This window comes from Botryllus schlosseri, chromosome 1 (assembly GCF_051294905.1).
Source record: "Botryllus schlosseri isolate E-star chromosome 1, Bs_hap1, whole genome shotgun sequence".
Lineage (NCBI taxonomy): Eukaryota > Metazoa > Chordata > Ascidiacea > Stolidobranchia > Styelidae > Botryllus > Botryllus schlosseri.
In genome coordinates, this window is record NC_137236.1 from 2615033 (window position 1) to 2634413 (window position 19381).

Sequence of the window (19381 nt, forward strand, 5' to 3'; positions counted from 1 at the left end):
TCTGAATTTTTTAAATGGTGTCCTCTTTTCAGATTCCCAAAATATGGTAACCCTAATCGACACTCAATTCTAAGAAGGCGAAACAGTGCTTAGTGAGTTCACAGTTTCATGCAAAAACGGACCACAAAGTAGTTATCTGCAGAACCTCATAATAAAATTATGACACCAAAATATCATTTAAATATCTGTGGTCGCAATCCTTTTGCGCTTATGACTCAACATCTCCTTGGCTGCCGGAGAAACCCGAATCGCGATGTAAAAATGATGAACAAAATTTCAACGTCTACGTTTACAGTTAAATCGCTTGTATTCCTCACAACGCTAACACAGGATGGTCAGACTCCGACCAAAACAAAGCAAGCATACCAATTCGCCAACGTATATCGTCGGTCCGGCCATTCAATCTAATTTCGCCAATTTGGTTGTTTGCGAATAATAAAGGTATTGAGGGAATACAACCAGATGGCCATGATATAATGTGATTATTATAATGTGTATAAGCTTTATAATCAAGTATTCAAGTGAAAAACAAGGGCATGGATTTTAAGGAAATATTTTGGAATCATTCGACTGATCCGGCCCGCGAGTGCTCTGAAAGTTTGTCTCAGACCCGCGACGCTAGTTGAGTTTGACACCGCTGCTTTTGGTTAACAAATTATCGGGAAACACGAACTCCGCACTACGGTTGATATCTCGGTCATGGATATAAGTTAATTCATGTGGAGGGGACTCGTACTGTGCGGCAGAATTCAATGACAAACATGCGATGGTGGGAGAAGAACGCTCCATATATCCAATGCAACTAATACTGGATGATAAGTACTACCTTCTTTTGCTGACAAGCTTCTAACGTCTTCCAGAATTCATCTGCTCTTCCAACGTAAAACATGGCATGGATATTGCCAAAAACGGAAATTGCTGTCCTGCGCTCCAAAATTCGGCTGTAATCCTGGTCAGTTATCAGGCCATTCACGGCAATATCCAGGAGATCCAACTAAAATGCGAAAACAGTTATTACCAGACTTTAAGATAGCCACCGAAGAGATGATTGGGTTCGAAGTCATATAAAATGATAGGTAAATATAAACGCATTTAAAAATACTTTGGGAATAGAATCAGAAATCATACTTGATACTTTCTGCAGCAAGTCTCAGTCATCGACCAGTCGATGTTTTCTTTTGTGCAATTGAGCAGGACCTTGCTTATCTGAACACAATATTGGTTTCATTAGGTAAGATTACTTGATTTTTACGATGTATTCCCATTTGAATAAATATTCATATAGTTTCAGTACAATAGTGATTAGTATGAATTCTTCGATTCTCCATAATGCATGTACTACATCGGTTTTAGTCTCATCAAAGAACATGTTTTTTTATATCTACTTATGAATATGATATGCATTGTACAAACGGTTGATAAAGAAGATGATGGTGAAAGTAGTCATCGTAGGTGGTCAAGTAGAAGTAACGCCTTCAATTTCTACCCAAGTAGAGGTATAAGAATCAATATGCAGGTAGTAAAAAAGTGAGTACTCAAGGTCTAGTTTTGTCCGAAAAATTGAAACAGCAAATAGAATTGAAATTACTCTAAAATCATAACCACTTGAGTAATTAGTTAAGTAGGAATAATCTACTTGAATTACTACGACAAATAGAAGTACTTTGTTACTGACCACCTCTGGATATAGGTTGTAAGGAACTCTGGCTATCACTCATGTTTTCCCGAACTTACCTATATACTTGGCACAAAGAAGCATACCTTATTTGAATTGTTAACTGCCAGCTTTCCAAAACCATTATGTGTAGCATGCATAGTTGATTTTGACCTCTGACAACGCCAATGCTTGAGCGTACAATTTCACTTATAAAATGGATGAACATTTATCCGTGAAGTACTTTATATTTTCCAAAATCAAAATTTATGAAAACTTAACACGAACTACTTTCTCCGTATCAGAATACAAAATACAACAAGCGATTAGTCTCGTAAAATAGAGTTAACATATTCTGGTTTCGGGTAAAAATGGTAAACTTTTTCCACTTCGTAGTCAGTTGACTATAAAAAAGGTCAACTTTCACTCAGCTCACAAAATACCCGCCTGACAGTTAATTCAGTGTTATTTAATGGTATCTCGGTCGAATTTGGCCCTGTGTTTCAGCAAAATTCTGAAAAAAAGAGGACAAAATCTCAAAAAGGAGGACATTTAGCCGTCCTCGGAGGACATTTCCAATACCCCGAAAAAGGAGGATAAGACCTCATAAAAGTGGACGTATGATAACCCTATGTAAAAGAACCGCTCAAGTAGAATTGAAAGTAGTCAAAAATATTGCCGCTTGAAAAAGTAGCGAAAGTAGGCAAAGTTTTGGAGTAGTACTGGTACTGGTTTGTTAACCACATCTATTAACGAGTGACTTACATATTTCCAGAGTACATGGTTATTATGACAATTTCACTCATAATTTTAATGGAAACTGACGAACGGCTTAGTGCTTTTCAGAATGCAAATTGTAACCAGTGAGTAGACTTGCCGAAAAATTGCTCAAGTCGAAACAGAAAGACGACCACTTGCGTAAGTACTTAAAGTATGAAAACTGTATTAACCCCATCCATCAAAAGACTACTTTTCAGAGTACAAAACAGGTTATGCCTACTTACATGACTAGCCCAATTGGTTTCGATTTTAAGCTACTTCCATTTCTACTCGAACAGCTCTTTCACAAATGCACATGCTTTTCACGCATTAGATTTCTAAAAGCAGAAATTCAACGGTAGCCACCACTGATAAACTGCAAAATATTTGCAAAACATCGACTAAAAACTTTTTACTGGAGTACTTTCCAGGCCTTACATTTTCTACTTTGAACAGGTGTTTTAAGAGCTAACTTTACTTGGAATTGTGTATAAATTCAAACCATTACTTCTGCTTGGACTTGATTAGCGACGCTGACAACATTCACCACTTCTGCGTGTACGCCAGACCGACTGGCAATATTATGAACGCAAGTTAAGTAGAAATTGACAGCACAAGTTATAAATTGAAACTTGCATCTTACTGCCTGCGCATTCTCTCGTTACTAAAAATATCGAATTCGATATCTTATATGATTTTCGCATTATATGCTCTTATTAAAATAAGAACATATCCACAGTACTGAAATTGTAACAGCGAGCAATGAAATGATGCCTTGAACCCCAAAACGAATTGGCCAACTGCAAACTACCCAACCATAATTATTATTAATTCAAGTGCCCTCAAGAAATCATTCGGTTACTTTGTTTTGTTAGATATTCAGGTATTGATTACTAGATTACCTACTGTAAGATTAAGTACATTTTAAAGTAGAAGCAAATCGAATAGTCGAATCCGTCAGCCGTGATTCGAAGTTCAAATCCACACCAAACATGAAACTAAATAAATAGCAGAAGAAAAATACATCTGCAGCAGACCTTCTTTACTTTACACTCTGATAACTCCTGTAAACCAGCCTGCTTGACATAAAGTTCTTCAATCAATTTGACAAATTCTGCATTGAAGAGATTGATCAAAAATTCCACCGCCGAGAGGGAAAGAACCATATTGAATGATAGAGTGGATTCCTGCGAAAATAAAGTGTTGCGAGTGAGGTCCACCAACAAGAATCCCTAAGATATATGTGTGACTGAAGAATTTTATTAAGAAAATTCAAAAGAAATATCAATGACTTGCAAACAGATAAATCAAAGTCAAGACGAGAAATTACTCCAACACCTCATACCGTAAGGGTTAGAATATGATGCCTTCGAAAATCGTCAATTTGGCGCGCCGCCCAAGAAAAATAACCGTCGTACAGAGCACTCAAATACAAACTCAATGAGAAAGCGCAACAGAATGTACAACATAGGTAATAAACACTAGGAAATTAACTCAATGAAAAAGCAATCAAGCAATCAAGCCAGTCAGATCGCTTTCGGCTTGCGTATCGTACGATCAGTCGCGGTTTGCTTTACCATAGTGACTACTACTGCATACTGCGGGCTAGGCGAAATCGCGCGTTCTGAGAACATATCTTTTCAAACGAGTCACCTGAAATAGCGCACATGACCAACGTAACCGCTACATTCATCATAATGATCGAAACTTTTTAGGAAATATATTAGTTCGTCCACATCTATTTTGCGCCAAGCATGACGAAATTTTGGACTCCTGAATTTCTTCGTCTTGGTCCCTCTCTCTTCCTCTCTTTGTGGAAGTACATATTACTTCTACTTGATAATTTGTAAATATCGAAAAGTAAGTTGGTAAATCTCAAAATATGACACAGTACAAGTACAAGTAGAGTGTCAGAAATAGGATTTACTTGTTTAAGTGCTACAATTACGGGAGTACTTGAGTACTTCGGAAAAGTAGAAGTACTTGGTCATTGACAAACTCTGGGTTTTAATTAACAGAATATTTAAATTCGCTGCAACTCTTAATCACCGAGTCATTGTATTGGCTATTTGAATTGACCAAAGTTGAATAACGTCAGATTCAAGACTATTTGATTTGAGTAAACCAAACAATTCTATTCCAAATCGCATCCCTTACAACGTTGTTATAATTAGGGCAATTTTTTTTTACCTAAAAACGGAAGATTTTGAACTAAAAAATCTAAATTTTGACCTTTTTTGACCTAAAAAAATGAAATTTGACCAAATTTTGACCTCACGTATGCAAATTAGATGTTTCCGCATATAATATTAAACTGGTTAGAACTGTCTGTCCTTGCAAAGTAGATTGGCCTGAAAAAACGTTTTTGGCTCTAGTATTTTAACGAAATCTGGCCCTATGAAGAATTCCAGTAGTTACATTACGTATTCAGGGGAAATAAATAAAATTTGTTGTAGTACAACGAAAGATCCTTTCCTACATTCTCGGGTAGAAAGTGTCTCTCCTTACTACGTAGCTTGCCAAGAATGGAGAAAGAGCGTTCAACAGCAGCATTTGTTGGCTGACAACACTCAAGTTGTGTGCACACCAATGTTCCCTCTAATTTTTCGATAGTCTGCGCAAACACGCCAACTCACTGCGCAGGCCCTCGGAGAACAGTGCGCAACCACCCTCCAATAGGGTAATAAAACTAACTACTGGGGGGCTTCTTCGGCTCTAGGCTTCTTCCGGTACTTATCATGTACATTGGGTGCCCATTTAGTAGGAGTGTCCCGAAACGTGCGAAGCGCGAAAATTTTTCTATAATTTATGATTGCATCGGCCAATATGACCGGAAATTGCATATATATTGCTATCAATTTTTATCGCCTACCTGCTCACATAATCAGATTTACCGGTAAAGCTGATCCAGTGAGGTGTGTTGGAATAGATAGGCCCTCTAAAAAATAATAAAACATCTTCGGGCACCCCCGTTGATATAATGACTTCGTTACATGACGCTACTCGTGACCCTCTATCTGCTATGTCAAAAGATATTGAAATCGCATAAACGCAATAAAGTAAAAGACGTATACGATTTCAAATTGGTATTTCTTGGCTGGAAAATAATGTTCGCTCGATATGGCATTTGTCTTGTTATGGGACTCGGATCGCCAGGACAGGAACATTCGGCGCCAGCCATTTAGGCACCCATGGACATGGACAATTACATATATATTTGTATACATCGAAGTTTTCGATCAGCACCGTGGCAGTCTTTTTCGCCCAAGGTTTTCTCGCTGCTGATCGTTCTGACGCACTTCTTGGATTCGCATGTTACATAGCCTTCAACTTCATATTTCTTGGCGCATCATAGTTCGGTAATGGCCGACGCCTAACTGCTCATTTCTATAGATCATGCCTAATTTTTGTTGGGAAAGGGTTCCCAATAATCTGATATCTTACAATAATAAAACCCGCGTAGCGCGAAAAAAAAATCCTGAAAAATTTCAAAAAATACACCATGATTTATGTTAATTCTCGAAATAATTTTGGACCCTCTTCGAGCTCGGCCCCTCCAATTGGAGGGTTTGGGGTGCGAAAGTTACGGTCCTAAGTAAATCTTACGCAATGTTCATGCCACGCGAAAAAGACTATCATTCGTTAGATTCTCGCAGATTAACTTCGAGCTAGCCCATTGTTATTTAAAACTTTGTTAAACCATGTTATTTCGCCATTCCCAGAAAATAATGCGCTATTGAAAGTATATCAGTATCGCTCACGTGTACGAGGCCATACTAAAATAATATCTTCCGTGAGGCGCAGGTGATTGTGAACTCTAAAAACCATGTCATTATTTGTTAATTTGACCATTTCTGATTCACAATGAGCAGACGATGGCCCGTTTACGACGGTAGGCCTATAAAGTAGGCTACAAGCTGTAAAATATCAAATGATAAGTTCACCGACAGCGCAAAATCTACGATTAAAACGAAATGCAGAGGTCAAAAAATGTTTGACTTTGTGAACAATTTTGACCTATCGCTACAATTTTGACCTAATTTTGACTTTTTTTGACATGTAAAAAAAAATTGCCCTAGTTATAATATATCGAAGCAGAAATTTGTCTAGAATATGCGTTCACACACAATGATTCAGGAGAAGCTCTTCAATTATTCAGTACCAGACTTCCAAATATTCTAAAAAGATGTCTTGCTTGTTCAAAACAACAAATGGCAAAAACCCTATCCCTTGATTTAAAATGATCTAAAATCCCGAAGGGAATTGAAAATTAAAGTACAGTGACAACAAAAAATCTTTAGCTTCAGCAGGCAAAAAAAATACTTACGAAATTATCACTAGCTGTAAGCTTGCTATTCCCTACAAAATTATCGCATCTTCAAAACGCTCCTAATTACGTCATGAGCTGCAGCTTGGCTCTACTACACTTTAAGTGCCTAGCGTTGTCTACAGTTGCGCGAATAGTGATGTCAGTGAAATGAGCGAACGTTCAATCCAATCAGAAGTATGGACTCGTTATCAAGGTTGAATCAACTTGATATCAAACCTTGACGTTGAAGTGCCCTTCAATTGTAACCATGTCAGTAAGCATGTGACTTCCACTTATCTTGATGACATCTTCTTCGTTCTTCAATTCAACCCATTCTTCTCCTACAGTCATCTTGACTACCTGAATATTGTACAGAATTTAAACGCGAGATTGTGCATTTTATTGATCATCCACCAAATATCGTGACGTCGTATCGATATCGTAATAGACACAGTGACGACCGAAGCATCACAGATCATCATATTTTTCACGTCATCAACCCAGATCACTGATTTTACCGGCGTTTTTGTCAGTGGCGCCATTTTGGGACATTTGCGACTCAATATCTCCGCAAACACTCGTTTATATGAGGCATGAATTAAATTGGCGACATCAAGAGAAAAAACTTTACGAATCGAGACAAAGACATTTTGGTCTATATAGTTGATCTTTAAAGCAAATCGTAATCACCCAAAACCGTATTCCTGTATTAACACGAATTCACGATTGAATTTCGTCTTTTGATCAGAGCGCGAAATTGGACAGTTTCCTAGTGTGAGCATGTAAATCTGAATTATTTCATGGACATCATATTGACTCCTATATTACAAGGCAAACAAAATGCTGCATTCCAAAACGCTTTTATGTTCAGTAAAAACTTTTTCGATGCACACTTTGTTGATAAGGACTGGTAATTATCTGTTGCGTACCGACAATGTCTACATGCACAATCCAGTATTGTAACGATGCTAGCAATGTTACTTGTTACTCACGCAGTGCATTTTTTAGCGGCACGCGGCGTTCAATGACGTAAATGGGACATAATTTGTCAAAATATTGATGCACAACTTGATGACCGCCAGACTGACGGGTATCGATCACACCAATGCCAATTTTCATTACATTGCATTCATTTCATTCATTCTCAATTCAGTAAAAAGCGGATTATTGTTCACAAGGTCGTGGCATTAGCTCTGCGCTCTTATTGCTGCCACCACTTTACATGATCCCCCATTTCACCAAATTCGATTACATAGCTCGATATTAATGACACAGTGCGGATATTAAGAAATCATATCAGTGGGTAAATACTGTACGGCTTAGGGATGAAAGCAGAGTGGGACTGTTAAAAAATATTCTTCAGAATTCACTGTCTACGTGATAAAATTGTTAGGTTGGTTGAAACAACGCTGTAAACCAAATTTGGCTTCAAGACAAACTAGTAGAAACAAGATTCTTGCTGTAAAAAGTTTTGAATTTATAATTAAAAAAAATTCAAAGTTTTTCTTTCAACCCCATAAAATTGTGTCAGTAGTGATGATGCATACCAAATTTGGCTAGGAGCGAAGTTATTGCCGTGGTAAAATTTCCAATTCCATGATTTTACAGGAAATAATTATAGCTTTCAATACAACATCCATTGTAGTACAATAATTTAACTCAAATACTTTTCGGCACTCCAAAGGGATTTAAATGGATTTAGCAGCAAAACCAAATCTGTTCAACTCCCTTCAGTGTGCCTTGAAAGAGGCAACAAAAAAGTTTTCTAGTTTAATAAATATTCCACTACCTTGCATTTTGTATTGAAAGCTATATTCAAGTTCTGTACCACGAATCAGCTATTTGAATAATTAAAGAGTTAGCTACGGTAAAATTATTTTATTCGAATCCAAATTTATTCAACTGCAATAACTTCGCTTCTAGTGTGCGGAATTGAGCCACATTTGGTGTGCATCGTCTGTACTGACAGCCCAACAATTTTACGTTGTTGACAGAAAAATTTTAAAATTTAATTTTTTAATGATAAATCCAAAATTTTCTATTGCAAGAAAATCGCTCCTACTGGTTGCAATTGACCCAAAGTTGGCCTGCAGCGTTGTTTTCGCCAACCTGACAATTTTCTAACATAACCGAATAAACCAATCACATGCGATTGTCACGTCACAAGTCTCCGCATACCCACATAAAATTATAGTGGCTTGTTAGTACACAACTAAATCATAGAACCGATCTCACTTCCCAGCCCAATTTTCCAGATAGCGATTCAATCCGACGATATCCGAGAAGTAAACGCAGTGCTGTTGCTGACAACTCATTGTCACGCAAATCCACTTCCTTCACCTGGAATGATAAATGAAATATGAATGCAATGTCTGCCAATGTCATGTCAAACTAAAAAAGCTTTACACAGACTTATCCAGGGCATATTTTGGAAGCTGAGTATGTTCAACATCATTGTGATCCTTATAATTAGGCAAACGACCCTAGGTTTAGAGGTCTTTTACTAATCCATTCAAACGGCTTCAATAAATTCTAGGAATACACCGTCCTCTATAATTCATATTACGATTTGTTTAGAGTGAATGATGGCTAATTTTATTCACTTTCGATTTCATTTTTACGAGCGAGTTGGCCACAGTAGGATCAACTGTAATTTGTAATTGAGCTGCATGTGACTAATTATATTTTTTCATGTTATTTTAATTGTCATCGAAGCATTTCTATTCTGTGTAATTATAATTGTAATCTGATAAAAATTTTCTAATTACAATTTCAATTGCATTGTTATTGAAACCTGACAATCACAGCATAAGATAATTAGCCCATTAACATGGGGGTCCTATGCGTACCTCGTCAACTAATTCAGCCATACTAAACTGTTTCCCATATAAGCCAACTTCAGCTCCAACAGAAAACTTGGTGAATTACAATATAGGCTATTGAACCAAAAAAATCCTACTATTTCATAAATGGACGAAAAGCAAATGAACTCTTCTGTAACCTGTGCTGAATCATTTCCTACACCACGGTCAGCGTTTTTTTAAATCTCTTTGCAGAACTGAGGCTTGCTGCAGTAATTGCAAAAAGAAATTCAAGTTTTCAATAAAGACTTCATTACGCTAGATCACACATTTGCAGATATGTTATCCCAATCTTACCTCCTATCTTGACTTAATTTACTGGGGCCCAGAACTTTTCCGCATCCTAACGTTCATCAAATGCAGTCGACAGTTTTGAGCAAGTGAAAATGTAACTGCGAACCAAAATTTTGTATTTGGTAGTTATCAGGAGCTTCTTTACTCGTGTATTTATTTTAATTTTACACACCTTATCGGTATCGTCCTTATTGCCTTACCAATTATATATAATTCACCTTACTCAGCTCTGAGTATTCGTTTGAGTACATTTCATTGATTGTCTTGCATCCTATTCGCTATTAGTCGTTGCCAGTCGCTCGAAATTTTGATTGTTAGTAGTCGCTTATAAAAAATTTCTTTTTTTTATGTTTTTCAGAGCTCATGACTAGGAATATTTTGATTAGGTTCAAGTTTGATTTTTCTAATTAAAGGGTATTCTACGTAGTACGAATCATGAATGAAACCACCCTCTGATAGCGGACTTGGACTAGGTCGTCAATTGAAAATGACTCGACTTGACTCGAGTCAAAACTATGAAATAGAGATTAACTTGTTACTCGGAGACTTCGTGACTAGGTTACAACCCTGATTGTAGTTATAATTTGATCTTTTTAGCATAGAGTAATTGTAATCATAATGTAATTCAAACATGCAATAAAGTAATTGTAATTGAAATTGAATTAAATTAATTATTAACTCTGGCCCTATATTTAAATTAATACAAAGTGTACTAAATTACGCGTGGCGCCAAGAAAAAATTTCAGTAGCTACATAAATCTGTTATTATTGTTTATGTTTATTTGGAATAGATTTTGAGTGTATTTCAAGCCTTCAAAATTATGGGATTTGAAGCATATATATTAAATTTCCTTCCAGAAACAACGTGAACAGTGAAATTCCGAACATGCCCCGGAAAATACAGACGTATGGCAATCCTGATAACTTGAGAATTTCGGACAATCATCCGTGCGCGTATTTTTCAACAAGAGCTATGTTATTGTAGGGTGAAGTGAAAAAAAAATTTTAATTTCAAAATGTGCCTTTGAAATTTTGTCCCAAATCTCGAATGAATTACTTCTATCACAATTTCAGGTTCATGCACTTTCTAGTGGCCGTGCAATTTCACCGAACATGCCGAAAATAGCTAATTTTGCCATATATTGATACCTGCTTATGCTAGAAAGCTAGTTTTAGGCTCAAAAGCTGCGGAATCAACATGTTTCTATCTCATTTCCATAGAACTTTGTCTTGAAAATGTACAGAAAAAAAGTTACAAGCAAATTATTGATTTTTAGGGCGCCAATAAAATGTTCATTGTAATTTCGAAGAATAGCAAAGTTAGGACACTATTATTATTTCTTGTAACAGTAGTGGTGCTTAAAAATGCTGCCAGATACTGTTAAAAGTAAGTAAGATTAGTATATTATGAATGGCAATCATTCAATATCACCGAGCAGAGTTGTAAAAAGTGGGTTTCACATGACATTAACTCGGAACTGAACAGTGAACACAATGACTTGGACTCGAGTCAAAACACAATGACTCGGACTCGACACTCTCAGTGTTGGGATCAAGTCACTACCTTCGAGTCACCAGTCATTTCGAGTCATTGCACATTTTGACTCGAGTCAAGTCAAATCAATTGATTTTCAAAGGGGACTCGAGTCAAGTCAAGTCACTCGATTTTTGGAAGACTCGACTTGACTCAAGTCAAAACTATAAAAGTGAGATTGACTTGTGACTTGGTTACAACCCTGACACATAGCCTGCATATATATGTATGTGAATTCCAAAATCAGTGTAAGAGACAGTCAGTCACGCTTACGACCAACAAGAAGTATCGATAGTTACGTACGAACGTGGGCCTATATAGGTAAGATTGACTAATGGAATGTGTAGTAGCCTACAGTAATTTCGAGTGCAGTTCAATATCAATCAAATAGCGAATCTGGGCATTCTCCCGTGACGATTGCATAATGCATATTATCGAGTCCAAGGTTCAGAAGGCACCACATTGAAAAACGCATTGTGTAGAATTTGATGAATCTAGAATACCTCTTGTTATTGTTTTCCTACTGAAGCTATGATTTGATGAAGTGGCTCACGTGAATTCGATTTTCCAGACACCTTGCAATGATGCCTAAAAGCTCGTCGTCGATACTGCAGTTGTATAAATTCAAAGAATCAAGGTTTTGATTCTTTGCTGCAAGCGATCCAACGATATGAGCTTCATCGCGATTCAATGAGATGCGACATGCGTTGATGTCGGGAAGAACTTTCATCAGATTGTCGTCGCCCGATTCGTAGATTGCTGTATAAAGTTCCATGCGAATGTGGGGCTTGTCTTCCATGATACCGTCGCCCCTATTCTTCTCTAGTTGCAAACGAATCGATCTATCGAGAATTTGCTGTTTATCGGTCCGATCCGAGACTGTGATGCAACAAGAAATATTGTTGCAATTGTTTTGGTCTTACAGTATACGCAACAATTTGAAGATTGCGCTACGGTGGCTATACAGGGTTAAGCTTGAGCAATTAAACTCTTAAATCGACTTTATACGAGTCTCTCATGAGCAACAACGGGGCATTATAGTGGTAAGAATGGGCTTGATAATAAATAATCACAGCAGCGCTGGTCGCGCACAATTTCTCGCGAAAAGTGGACAATGCTAATAATAGCACTAACTGCATAGTTTAGACAAGAAAATATCGCCGAGAAATTATTGAAAATGTAGATAGTATGAACCGACAAATAGTACCGTAAAACGGGGTAACTTTGGACAATTTTCAACAATTCCGCTTTGTATCTTGAAAATGCTAGGGTGTAGGGGAGGCAAGATTTGTGTTTTTCGGGGATTATGGAGCAAAGATTAGAATTAACTAATCCAAAATCTTCATGGTCATAAAGAAGTACCCGTGTTTTGTAAATTATCTGTGTCCAAAGTTACCCCGGCATGTGGGTAACTTTGGACAATGTAGTTTTTTGTATGTCTTTACACTCTATTGTTTATGAAACCCCGTAAATGAGGCTTATTTGTTAAGAGTTGATGAGAGCAGTGGCTAAAACTGAAACAAAGCAGTAGACGTCTGGCCTATTGCATGATTTTGACCCAATCACCCCCCCCCCCCCCCAAAAAAAAAAAATTACCCTCATATTCATCCCTTATCTAAATTTTCCCTCATGTGTTCACCAATTGGGACTTATAAATAAAATATGGCGATAAGGGGTATCCCACTGGCGGTGTCAGCAATCGACAGCAAACATTAAGCATGTTGCCGTGATTTATTGCCGATTTCAAATATTTTACTGTTCTTTAAAAGATACACAATTTCTTTTCCTATGCCCTCTGATGGATATATTTGTTGTAATTTACAATCTCCGATATTCAGGGTGTATTGAGGGTGGAGATCATAGAGGATACTTAAGTTCCGGTTGCCAAGTAACACATGCTTGAGTACTGAGTATTACTCAATTGAGGATCATAAAGTATCCTCAGACCTAAAATGAGTTTTTAACGGCACAAAAAACGTCCGAAACTTAAGGTACGTGTAGTGCTAACTTAAGTACGCGACATGTTACTTCGAGAGCTCCGGCGTTACAGTTGGTCAGTCATCCGAGGCCATATTTCTCGTCACGCAGCAACAGCGTCAGCATAGTTACACCACAATGACCTATAGTAATGCATAACAATGACCTGGGAGTTGCAGCGGACGACTGAAAACATAAGCAAACGGCTTCTGAGGTAATATGCTGGGGATTACTCTGCATTGTAATAGTCATACCGCAATGGTCTAGATTAATGCCTAGCAATGGCTAGAAGCTACTGCGGATGACTGCAAATACAAACAAACAGGTGCTGAAGTGATGTGCGATGGTCAGGCTCGAAATCAATTTCTTAATGACTGTTGTACTGATTTAATTTATTATAACTGGCTAAATTGCTATAAACTATCAAATACAGAATTACAAGCGATAATCTAACAATTGTAATAATGAGTGATGTTCCAGCGAAGAGGGAGCCCAATTTCTCTATTCAAGAAAAAAAGTTGTTGTTGGATTTAGTGGCAGAAAATCTCGTGATTGAAAATAAAAAAAAACAGACAAATATTCGACCAACGCGAAAGATAGAGGGTGGGAGAGTCTCGCGGAGAAGTTTAATTCCAGCGGCCTTGGGACAATTAGGAGCCAAAAATGTCTAAGAAAACGCTGGATGAATATGAAAGATAGGGCGAAAAGTGACGAGGCAAGGCTCAAAAGCGGAAAACGGGGGGTGGGCCGAAGACGTTTATTCCAGACCCTTTGACGGAAGCAGTATGCTGTGAGTGTAAAAAAATTGAATGAATAGTTGCCTACAATCATACACACTGATTTGTAACAAATGTATTTTTCAGCTGTTGTTCCTGGTCAAATTCACCCTATCGATCATTGCCTTGATCACGATACAATCGATTGTGAAGAGGAATCTTACGTTATCATGCATTCGGAATCGCCGGTGACGAGTCATTCTTCGTCGACTCCCGTCCATTTCGGACGGAAATCAAAAAGAAGTGGCAGCTTTCATTTCGAAGAAAGCGTGGAGCAACCCCCCAAAAAGTCCAAATTTGAAGTCCTCCGTGACGAATATTTGGCCGAAAAGATAAATGCTATGAAGCAACAAGAAGTAAGAAGAGAACGGGAGTTACAGTTAAAGGAAGAAGAGAGCGTATTGACGAAACAAGTTCTTCAGTTGAAAATAAAATATATGGAAATGAAATTGAAAACTGCTGGTTCGGAGTAATATGCAAATTCCTATTTCTGTTGTTGTTTCATTAATTATTTTATTGTTACTGCTTTGCTACACATTACTTATTTCCCGTTCGAGATGCTGCATCTGTTGTTGTTTCTTTTATTTTATTGTTACTTCGTATATTAACTGCTCGCTGTAGGGTACATTTATTCCGCGTATATAAATTCAAATACACAAAAGAACTATAAATGAATATACGATATAGGAATAGTAGTTGAATAAAAATGGTAGTAAAAGCGAAAATTATTTCATAAGGTATGCAAGGGCCTTACTCAAAAGTAATTTTCTAAAAAGGTATTTCTGACTGCCCTTCCGGACAAAGTGTCGTTTTGTGACGGTGCAGTTACAATGTTTACATCGTAAATACTTGGCTCCAGGTCATCTTCTTCGGGCATCGGTTGTTTTAACGCAACTGCGACGTTGTGCAAGCACGCAATTGATATTATTATCGCCACGCTGCTCTGCAATTTAGTTCTGAGCGGGATCCGGAGAGCACGGAATCTTTGCTTCATAACTCCAATACATTGCTCGATTCGTGCTCTAGTCGCAATGTGTGCGCGATTGTATTTTTTCTCCTGTTCAGTGGTCGGATTGATAATTGGAGTTAGAAGGTGTTTTAATAACGGGTAGCCATTGTCACCTAACAGAATTCCGTCAACTCCTGGGAATTTCTTGACCTTATAAAATTCACATTTCAGTGTTGCAGTATCATGCATCGAATGCATAAAACTGATTTTGTGCTTTGATATGGCGTACGCCACACGGTGTACACTTCTTCGTGCAGTGTGGCGAGACAGGCCAGCAAGGTCTCCATCGGTTACTTGGAAGTGTCCCGTAGCAAAAAAAACGCAATGCAATGGTTAAATGAAGCAGAGGGTGCAAGCTATGACTCCTAGCTTGGAAAACCTCGTCCCCTTTTATATTATCGAATATCTCAATGACGGCATTTTTATAAAACCGACATCGTTTTATAAATTCTCCGTCATCATATTTCTCAAATGGATTCTTAGTATCCCTGAGGCGCCTGCGTGGAATCGATTCCGATTGCAGAATCTCAATTTCTTCAATTAAAGCAGCCATTTCTTTGATTATTATTCGCAGAATGGCCGATATTTAGGTTTTGCGGACGATAACAATCGGAACAGACGCTCGTTACTTAGCGACGGCTTTGGATCATGACGTCATTCTGATAAAAATAAATCTGGCAACCAGTTTCGGGATTTTCACATATCGGCTTGAGTGTTAAACTCCACTCAGTTAAATTAAGTGTGAGGATACTTTATGATCTCGAAGTTGAGTTCGAATAACAGACACAACTCAGTTGAGTTGCTGCAGGCACTTAAGTTGAGGAAAGTTTATGATCTCCACATGTTTAAGAGTATGTAATAAGTTTTTGAAGTAGCTTACACCCGATTACAATCTCTTAGCTTATTACCCACCCGTTTTTTTCAAATTTTGGCCAACTCTTGATTCATTCCCGCTTCTCAACAAAGCCATTTAGTTTACGAATTTAAGTGCCACTGTGATTGTCGGTACGTAGGAAGAACAACTCAGCGCCTGCAGGAACGTATCAAACAACATGTACCGCGCGTTATTAAACTACGTACATTAAATTCCCAGAAACAGGCCGCTGAAACTGAAACTGAAACTGACCTAAGGGTGTTGGAACACAATCAGGCCGTGGCAATGAACTCTGCCATTGGCAGGCATTTAGCTGAGAATGCTATTTGCGCCAATAACTATAGTGACGACAGATTCTCAATTTTGGGTAAAGGCCGCACACTTTTCCACTTGTCCGCGCTGGAATCAACAATCATTAAGATCCATCAACCACGCTTATGCCAGCAGAAGGAACGTTTGCTTCAGCTAAAAATTTGCCACTAGCTGCGCTCGCGGTTTTGTCTGCACTTGATGTTGTTTTGTTTCTATGACGTCACAATTCGATGTATGCAATGTAGTTATATGCAAGTTTTTGAAATTCTCGTTATGCCGACGATTACCCCTGATGAGTGTTGGCTCGAAAAGCTTCGGGTTTTGATATATTTCTAGTATGAATATATTATTAAAATGTATATTAAAGTTCTGTACCCCAAAAAGTCTCTTCATTCCATTTTAAAAGCCATCAGGCCGGTCATAACGAATATAGTTGACGATAAACTTTGACACAGATGAAGCAGCCACTTTCCTGAGCTCTAAATATCACATTTTCCCCTGTCCAAAGTTACCCCGTTCTGATAAAATTTGACAGGGTAACTTTGTACATCAGATTTTCTTATATTGATCCAAGGGTGAGCCCACTGAAATTTTTGCCGTGGATTAAGACTACCTAGAGCAGGGGTTCTCAACCTGGGGGGCCGCGCCCCTGGGGGGGCGCGGGAGGCTCTCAGGGGGGGCGCGAGAAATTGACGAAGTCAGTATAGGGGGGGCGCGAGAAATTGACAAAGTCAGTATAAATTGTACGTGTCTGAACATCTGTTTCACATCCATTATGAGAAGACGATTAATGAAGATGAAATTTATTCCATATTCAAGAAAGCTTGCAAAATACAAACTCTAGCAACAGCGCTCAACGGAGTATAGTCTGATTTCAACTTCATTTTAGCAAATTGTTGAAATTCTTTGGAGATATAGAGAGCAATTCCCACGTGTAAGTCATTCATTGCTTCATAGCTTTGACAGTAGCCTAAAGCTTGTCGCGCTGGGCAGCTCTTGTTAGTAGCTTGCGAACTGCACTGCCTAAGACAGACTTAGATGCAACATAGGTTGCCCGGTTTCGCCCTCAATTAGGCTATAAATTAACATAATTAATTCATTTCGAAAACTGATCAAATTTAGCCTGGCAGGACAGAACGATGCCTTGCTCTCTGTACTCACTACCAGCATCAGGAGTAGTCTCAGGGTGAATTACATCGAAATTAATTAATGGATGTCTTGTTCAATGGTTTTTTGTTATTTTCAAACAAGTTTGAAGAAATTTGTCAGCAATGTAAAAGACTCAACAACTGGAATGCAGATTCGAAATTGGCATAAGATATACCTTATGTATACTATTAAATCAGGGGTTGGCAGCCTGCAGCCGTAGAAGGGAATTTGAGCGGCCGTTGACGCCTAATTCAATTAGTATGTGTTGGCGGCCGTAGACATGCAAATTGCAATTACGAATTCACTCCCGCATTTTCGAGAGATTTTAATTAATCTTGAAATTTTCTTCGCCCTCCGCGCAATTCAACAAGACTTCATTTTTCGATTTTAATGCAGTAGCGCCCTTCTTAATCTGAGCCGGAATGGGAATTGGCAATAGCAATTCATTCGCGGCCCTGAAAAATTTTCGCGCTCCGCGCGACAATATGCACCTCCCGGCAACTCTTCATAACTTTGCCACGCGCGATTTCGGTGCGTACACTAGGCCATTGTGAAAGGTAGAATAGTCCGGAGCTCACCAGGAATGGATATGGACAGTTTACCGTAGGAATTTTGCGTCCAGATCGTTCATTGTGGCTATGCCCTGGAATGCGGCCTTACGCTATATACATAAGCAATCGAAATGCGGTCATGATTATCAAAAACGTTGCCCACCTCTGTATTAGATGATGTGCTCTTTTTGACATGACGATAAATGCAAGTCGGGTCAGGGGGCGCGAGTTTTTTGACCATCTCCAAGTGGGGCGCGGGTCAAAAAAGGTTGAGAACCACTGACCTAGAGGTATCTGCTGCCAAGTTTTGAATCTATGAATCACATGCTATCTATGTTTGGTTGTAAGAAGTTTAATGGCCATCAATTTTGAAGAAATTGACCCCCGCCATTAATTTGTCAATGTTAGGTCAAGTTTATCTGGTAGGGAAATGAATCAACGTTTCATTGAGACTACTTGTGGTACAGTAGCCTCATGAAAAAGAATTGGACACCCTTTTCTATTATTACCCATTCAAATCTTTTACTGCTTAGTGTCCAAAGTTACCCTTAAGTCCAAAGTTACCCCGGTTTAACGTATTTATAAAACAGAATCAGAGGTGTTCGCAATTACTGATAATAGATATAAACCTTCTGCTCCACGATATACAGTAGTACCCAATAAAAAACGACTATGGAGCTGGCAGTCCACGTACGAGTTCAGTGTCGATTTCCACAGCATGGATTATCACTGTTTCACTGTAGTCATTCATCTTGTTTTATAACAAACAAAATATTGTTCATTGTGCCAGCCAATAACCTTACAAAAGTAATTGCAAACCAATATCCGAATTAAGGGAGTCCGTTGCATTCGTAATTTGCAGTGCAACTCTACTTACCTAAACGCAAAGAGATATATTAACTCGGATTCCCTAAGCCAGCGAATGGAATACATGCTAGCATGGCCTAGTCGGCAATAGTGCTAGTCAACTATGTCGCCAACATTTTATCGATTTAATCCAGCAACATGACATGATTTACGAAAATTCACGCCGGAGTAAGCTCGTACTCGAAAACGCATGAACGAAATTGTAGTGGCTGCAACATTTTACAGCAAGTTACCAATGTTTTGACATTGATGATAATTGATCATTCTACTACGATATTCATTCATAAAGCAGTGTCATGTTTGCTGAAAAAATACCAACGTGGACGGGATGGCCTACCTCTACAATTAATAGGAGCCACGCAGTCAACTTCGGTCGAATTCGAACTAGAAACCACATTGACGTTACAGAAAATGAAAATTATCCAACACCGCTAACTAGAATGTTTGATATCTGA

General features: G+C 38.3%; 1 protein-coding gene and 2 long non-coding RNA genes across 5 annotated transcripts in view; 1 reads left to right on the top strand and 2 right to left on the bottom strand.

Annotated features, from left to right (window-relative positions):
• LOC145444643 (uncharacterized) overlaps positions 1-19381 on the bottom strand; it is a 165903-nt gene that overhangs the window by 137928 nt on the left and 8594 nt on the right. The window contains exons 5-8 of one of the 3 annotated variants that reach the window (XM_080324316.1): positions 11965-12290; positions 8958-9062; positions 6960-7082; positions 2084-3600 (exon numbers count right to left, since the gene is read on the bottom strand). In XM_080324316.1, the coding sequence (XP_080180442.1) occupies positions 3412-3600; positions 6960-7082; positions 8958-9062; positions 11965-12290 (743 nt within the window). In that variant the 3' untranslated portion in view covers positions 2084-3411. Of the gene's footprint in view, positions 1-2083; positions 3601-6959; positions 7083-8957; positions 9063-11964; positions 12291-19381 lie in introns of those variants that run through there. The other 2 variants (XM_080323002.1, XM_080323677.1) reach the window with 2 other exon arrangements.
• Positions 12993-14693, top strand: LOC145451662 (uncharacterized). The gene is made up of 2 exons (XR_013919001.1): positions 12993-14178; positions 14252-14693. It is a non-coding gene; the product is annotated as an uncharacterized LOC145451662 (long non-coding RNA).
• On the bottom strand, positions 14779-19376 carry LOC145452027 (uncharacterized). The gene is made up of 2 exons (XR_013919184.1): positions 18344-19376; positions 14779-16972 (listed from the first exon to the last, which is right to left on the bottom strand). It is a non-coding gene; the product is annotated as an uncharacterized LOC145452027 (long non-coding RNA).